The following is a 6,881-nucleotide window of genomic DNA, read 5'->3' as shown; positions in this document are numbered from 1 at the left end:
ACACATACCCCCCCCTCCCCCACCCCACCTACAGAGGCCAGACTATACGTTCTAGAATAGGAGCAAGGTAGGAAAGGTGAAACTGCTGGCTACTGCTTTACACTCAGACTGGGGCAGGGCAGAGGAAAGTACTAGCTGAGTGTTGTAGGGCAACTGCTCTCTCTTTGACTGGATAACAAGGTATTGATGCTCTGTGCTAAGCTCGAACACGACAACGACCGTCATGATGACCCAAATGGCATGGCTGCCAAAGAGTTAGGGGCCTTGAGGAGGACAAGGAAGAGGTAATGGCACTCTTGAGCTTAAGGAAAGCATGAATTTCAGATTTTAATCATTTAAACATAGCCTTTTACTGGTAAGTTCATGCAATGGCGAGGCAATCATTGCAAAATGAAATATGAACCTCTTGTAATGTGAGCATAAACCAAGGAAACTACGAACTTCATGAATGGATTTGAGTGCTGGCCAATCCTTAATGGCTTGGTGTCACATGCACCCTGCACTGGAGTGCTATGTGACACACTAGCTCTACATGAGTGAAACATGTATGCGATAGGATTACCTTTTTTAGAAACATTTTGTAGCATGTCGTGACCCCATTGTGAGCTCCAGTCCGGACATGTCAGGCACGAGCTATGTAGTCAGTCTCCACAGCCATAGAGAGTCTGCATGTGCCAAGTCTCTTACCCACTTGGAGAATTCATCAGTTAGGTTCAAGTTGAAGTCAACCTTATCTTAGTCTATGTACTAGTAAGCATGTTGTCACATGCACTCTGGACTGTAGTGCATGGTGACAAGATGGCTCATCATCAGTGCAACGCTGTACAGCAGTAGAACCCTTTAGGATTTGATATTTGTCGTACGTCGTGACCCCATTGTAATCCTTAGTCCAAGGTATGTCAAGCATGAGCTACGTAGGTCATTCCTCAACCTTAGAGAGTCACTCAATCAGTCAAGTCCCTTAACCCACTTGGAGAGAATCATTCATGCATATAGAAGTCATAGAAGCCTTAGGGTTTGCATCAGAACATGTTTGCATTTTGCATAGCATTCATTCCATATGCATATAGACCATTGTAGAAGCCTAGAATAGCATTTAGTATTTTATCCTATTTATTTGGCATTTTTCCCATATTATTCTAGCATTTATTACCATTGTTTCACTTATTATCCAGTAGTGTAGCTTCATTAAACCAGCGTTTTCAGAATACAACCAGAATTCAGCACTCCATCTCATCAGCGTTTTGCTACAGCCCTATCGATGAAGGTACAACGCATGCATTCATTCATTTTTAGCACATACACTGAGCCTAGAACACTCCCAAAGCTGCCCCTTCTCTCAGCCTTAGATTTGCAGTCTTCCTACATTCCATTGGAAGAGTGCAAAGGCTTGAGATCGGTCATCATTGGTCACGGCAGGAAGAAAACGCAGACAGATGGGACTATGACGAAGACCGGCGTCAGGCTGAACTCGCCGCACGGGAGCACCAACGAGAGCTCGATCGAGAGCGCGTGTTACTCGAACACCAGAGGGAAAAGAAGGCCATACATCTGAAGTATCAGCACCTCTCTTCAGTTTCCCCACCCATAGGTGCCACCAGCAAGAATCCTGCGACATCGACTACCGTCATCCGAACTCAACCGAACTTTAGTAAGTATGATGGTAAGTGTGATCATTTAGCAGTTAATCAGTTTATTCATCGACTTAATGCTCATTTTCCTTTAGCTAGGATCGTCGATTCTCAACATAGAGTCCACGTAGTGGCTCCCCACCTTACAGGTGAGGCAATCACTTGGTGGCAACATTGGTCTAGTCTTCATACAGACTCGACCACAGATGTCACAACTTTTCGCTGGGATATGTTTGTTGTCATGACCCTGTGTTTTTCTCTGGACAAGATGCAGATGTGCACGGGGACATGGTGGACAGTGTGAATGGCATCAGGTTGGAGTCAAAAAGGGAGCCCATGTGTGGACAACCCCATGTGTGAAAGGGGGCAAAGAGATTTTAGCTTAAAAGGTTTAAAAACCTTTAAAATCATTTTTAATGCTTTTTATAAAGAAAAACGTGGCCCATATGCTAATTTGGGGCCACGTGTGAGCTTTTTGGAAAAAGAGGGGCTGTCGGGCAGAAAAAGGAGGCGGCGCCTATCTTTTGTGTGGGTGTGCTTTTCTAGTCAGGAGGGCTGCTCATCTAGATATACAGGCGGCCAACACTGAAGATCTAGGCTTTTGCTGCGTGCTGAACTGGTACTGAACTGGCCGTACAGACCTGAAGACTGCAGGCTGTCCAGGGCAGGTGGCGGATGTGGTTGCAGGCGCCTGCTGTGTAGGTACAGTCCACGTGGCAGGACAGGCTGCTGTCTGCAGGTACAGTCCACGTGGCAGATCTGTACGGCTGCTGCAGATTGGCTGGCGGCTGGTCCAGGTGGTAGATGCAGGCCTGTACGGACAGCAGGAAAGAACTGTTGGTGGGCTGCCCTACAGGGTCTATAGGCGCAGCTGAGTGTCTTCCTGTGCTTGCTTTTTGGGTGAAAGCAGTGGGACTGCACATGCGCCTTGACTCTCTTTTTCCCTCCCTTGCTTGTTATGAAACGCCCAATAGTACTGGTGCTTTTTGGAGGGGGCGTGTTTTTGCAGAAGACAAGGGTTGGTTTCTCTTGACACAAAGGTGGACAGAGGCTGGTTATTCATGAACATAGACATCATGTCGATGGCGTTCAACTGATGGAACTTTCAGCTTCTCTTTGCTTTGGATTCGGGACTGTTTTGGGACAGTTTATGGGCTGTTTTTGTTTGGTAGCAAATTCAGCTATGTGCTTGGGTTTCTGGCTACAAGTACAGATCTTTCTGGCCGTGGAACACCAACCACAATGAAATCAACCAAGTCATAAGACTCCAAGATAGACTCCATCATTACCTTCCATATGCTGTAGTTGGTCCCGTCCAACTGTCGATCCACGGGGAGCCTGGGGAGAGTAGGGATCTTCACGTGCTTCTCAGCCATCTCAAGCAAGTCAGCCATCAGGGGGGGGGGGGGGTCGCTTTAGTCTTGTGAAGGGATGGTGGGTGGGAAAAAAAATGAAGAAGAGGCTGCAACTAATATGCAAAGTGGCTATCCAACGGTGATGGCCGCCTTCTACCCAATCTCCAAGTCCCGAACAGCCCAAGAGATCCCCAATCAACACCAAAAAACCGTCCCGCAAGCTCTTCAAATCTCCCGTAAGCTCCAAGGTCTTCAAGAAAACAGTCCCGCAAGCTCTCCAAAATCTCCAACCTTCAAGCCACCTGGGCCTGATACCATGTCGGAATACGCAGCGGATATGAGACAAACTGCTGAGAGCATAACGTAGCAAGACACCACGAAGAGGATGAGCAAACACAAGAGGACCACCAGCCTGAAAAACGCAGAGCTGTGTGGTGAAAAGCAAATGCAGAAGAGAGAGAGAGAAGCTGTAAGAACTCTGCTCTATGTACAAGATCCGGTACAATACCCAATACATGAGGTGTGGGGGCAGCCCCTCTATATATATGGTCCAGGGCTGCTGGTCGGCCAGCCCAAAACAGGCCGACAACAGTCCCAACTGCTCACGACCAAAAAACAAGAGTCAGCCAGAGAAAATCCAAGTCGGCCGGGTCATCACAGTCGGCCAGACCAGAAAATAGGCGGCCAGCATACTCCTGCCCCACGACCACAGAAAACAAGGGAAAAATACATGGAAAAACAGAGGAAAATGGAGAAACACCTAATGGGCGGGCACACCCACAACAGAGGCCCTAGTGTGTAATGTACAGACAGGAGATGACTGCTAACAGGGGCATGGTAAGAAAGGTTGTACCAAGTGGCAGGATGTACAAACCTGCAAGACCTCTACCTCCACAGTAGCCACCGCCACAGCTACATTTACACCTCCCGCGTTGGCCCAAAAATAGCAAATTGGGGTCATTATTGAGCATTCACCATTGGTTTTTTCAAGCCTCAATCCTAGATCAGCAGTCAAGCTAGTAGAAGGCAACCTCGGAGAATGGCAGTCGCAGCAGTGGAGCAATCGGTATAGCGATGCAGTAGAAGATAGCGCACATCATTCAAGAATCCTCCTCAAGTCCCAACCTAAATAATCATCTTAACATTCATGATCCTTCTTTCAGTTAATGCAGCATTTAATCAAGCACACTGCATGTAACATTATTGCAAAAGCAAAAAAAATACATATTTATTCCAGCATATTGTAGAAAAGGGAATTGGGACATACCATAGGCGTATAACCCTCAAATGGGTTTTTTCCTGATTTGGAATCTGCAAGCAAAGCTCGTGCATTTTGAATGTATGCCTCTAAACCTCCAGGATAATTCGCATCAAGCTTTTCCACCTGCTTGTGATCACACATGAGCAGAACAGTCTTTAGCATGCTAAATGATTTAATCAACATAGGGTAAGCTAGGTTCCACATTCGACCTTGCACTCCATAAAGTCTCTCATTGGTACAGTAAAAGAGATGTGACCCCCAAATTCACCTACTTGTGTCAGGCATATGGATGAGGCCCACTGTTTACATTTGGATGCATTTAGACATGACAGTCACACATATCCAACATTCAGAAGTACAAACTACTGTTCATAAGAGGAGTGTTCAGAAGGGGGCTGGAGGACTTATATTGAGATTTGTAAGTATGTAGGGGCACAACCCCTTCGAAAAGGAAGCAATGGCAACAGCCAATATAAAGCTGTCTCCATCCACTAATCACTCAATGGCCCTGTTCCGGTAAAGATGACACATGTCTCATGTCTGCTGCTTCATAACTGATGCTAGATGTCTGCTATATACATACTGATCCATTGCTCCTCAAATTGCTTCTTTTATTTCCTCGATTTTCCCAAAAAGTTGCAAAGCTCTTTGAACTGCAGGAAAATTAGGGGCAGAGACTGCAAAATTATAACCACATGCCCTCTACTAATGCAGAAGGAAACAGCAAGCTGTCATGCACAGCACTTGCCGAAAGAGACTGAGGTTTCCGGAGGCTAACAGTGCTACTTTTAAGGCACGTCTCTCATTGATGTGTTTCTGAAAGCAATGTTAGTGGAGCTTTGTGACACTTCTCCTTTTCCTCAGCAGACTGAAAGTCTACAATGGCACTGATTACAATCGAGCAGAGAATGTACATTATTGTGTAAACCTAGGCAAGCCCAGTCCAATGGTTACTGGCATGACAAGCTTGATGACATGAAGTGTTATATGAATAAATAGTGCAAATAACCCCAAAAAATGCATCAGACAGCTGTCTCTTTGATGTCTGTTAGACAAAACAGTTCATACATTTGGTGACCTTAGACCTTCAAAATACCTAAAATGAAAAGAAAAAGAGTTTAGTTTCGGCTAAAGCCTACTAACCTGAGTAAAAAAGTTGATCTTTCTAGCATCATCTTCACCCAATTCGGGCCATTCCGTGAACAGATGTTGTTGCCCTTGTTTAAGAAGCATGTCAGCAAGTCCCTCTGTTAACAAATAATATCATGTATAGTGAATAAGTCCTCACCACTTCTCAATCACTCCCTTTGACACAATAAAGGAGCTCTCTCTCTCTCTCCCTTTTCAATCACTCCCCTTGACACAGAACAGAGGCACCTTCCTTTCATCTCAGCCACACAGAGCTGAACAGTGTCATTAGGAAGGACATTGTTAGACTGGATACTCAGAGGACCTGGCGCTCACCCACAGCCCCTGTTGGGGCGAAGAATGGCCTTCTACACAGATCACCTTCTTCACTTGACGGAGGATAGATTTATCACATGCCCACGCTACATGGACACACATCTGTCATTTGGAGTGAGATGCGCAATTGGCCAGATCTGCACCTCATCCCACCAGTTTTTTTTTTTCAGGAAAAAGATCCTTCTATTAGTTAACAGAAGATGCCATGAAGGGCTAAATACAACCACGGAGGGCTAGATACAAACTCACCTCCATGAGCGGGGTGAGGATCAACAAATCAAGGGGTGGAGAAAGATGCTCTCCTCCTATGGCTGGCCGCTCTATGAGAGAAGGCTATCTCATACAAGCATGTCCTGGGATTCCAGGCTTCTGCGAAGTAGACACTTCAGCAGCAGCAGCAGCATGAGCTGCGACTCTCTTATCTTCTCTCTAGTTGCTGCTTCCGGATGCTCCCTACTGATGTATTGTAGGCTTCAGTTCTTTCTTTTCTTTTCCAGACAGTGCATCAGATGTCACATGGTTGTAACTTTGGTCTCATAGGTCACTTTGGCCTTTTAAAGACGTTAATATAACATTTCATTTCATTTCATTTCTCAGTTCTATTGTATAGCTGATCTAAGAGGCGTTGAAGGTCTTGTGGTTTTCCTACACTTACGGAGGGAATAACCACATAGGTGGTCTATAATGCCAAGTGAGCGCACCACCTCTATCTGTGAGAAAAGGGCCAAGCCGCCAAAGCCTCAAGAAGGCTTCCCACTGCTTTCGCATGCGGTCAGAGCCGACTTCCCCCACTAGCCGCGGAGGGTATGAACGATATCAAGCCAAATGCTCCTCCTAATGGACTCCGCACGTGGAGTGTGGGTGCCAGATGTGCCATGCTGCAATGCTGCTACATATCTCCCATCTTTGGCACGAACCCGGAGTCCAATGATCAGTAGATGGGGTTGGGACTGATATTGCTAAAATGCGAAGGTGAGAGACCTAAAGGGATAGACCCCGACCTTCCTCCTTGTAGACCATGACAAGCTCAGCCTCACTAGCCAAGTGACACTGCCCCATGAAATAATGCAGGTCAAGGTCCTGTCCATCGTGAAAATGCAAAGAAATTGCAGCCAAACCTGCTGAGCCTTCGGGGAATCCCAAAGACAATGTCGCTGAGACTCTAGAGGG

At 46.3% G+C, this 6,881-nt stretch overlaps 1 protein-coding gene across 1 annotated transcript in view; it reads right to left on the bottom strand.

The window, feature by feature from the left end:
- The window catches only part of USP (UDP-sugar pyrophosphorylase), a 75,046-nt gene extending 69,517 nt beyond the window's left edge, over positions 1–5,529 (bottom strand). Inside the window, exons 1-2 of the mRNA XM_086824794.1 lie at positions 5,391–5,529; positions 4,254–4,370 (exon numbers count right to left, since the gene is read on the bottom strand). Coding sequence (XP_086680920.1) covers positions 4,254–4,370; positions 5,391–5,480 — 207 coding nt within the window. The 5' untranslated portion in view covers positions 5,481–5,529. The remainder of the gene's footprint in view (positions 1–4,253; positions 4,371–5,390) is intronic.
- Positions 5,530–6,881: the final 1,352 nt, after the last annotated feature.

The sequence above is a fragment of the Cibotium barometz genome, chromosome 31, assembly GCF_041138505.1.
Source record: "Cibotium barometz isolate CiBa-2024 chromosome 31, ASM4113850v1, whole genome shotgun sequence".
Classification (NCBI taxonomy): Eukaryota; Viridiplantae; Streptophyta; class Polypodiopsida; order Cyatheales; family Cibotiaceae; genus Cibotium; species Cibotium barometz.
Note: the sequence above shows the minus strand (reverse complement) of the source record. Positions and strands in the feature narration are given on the sequence as shown.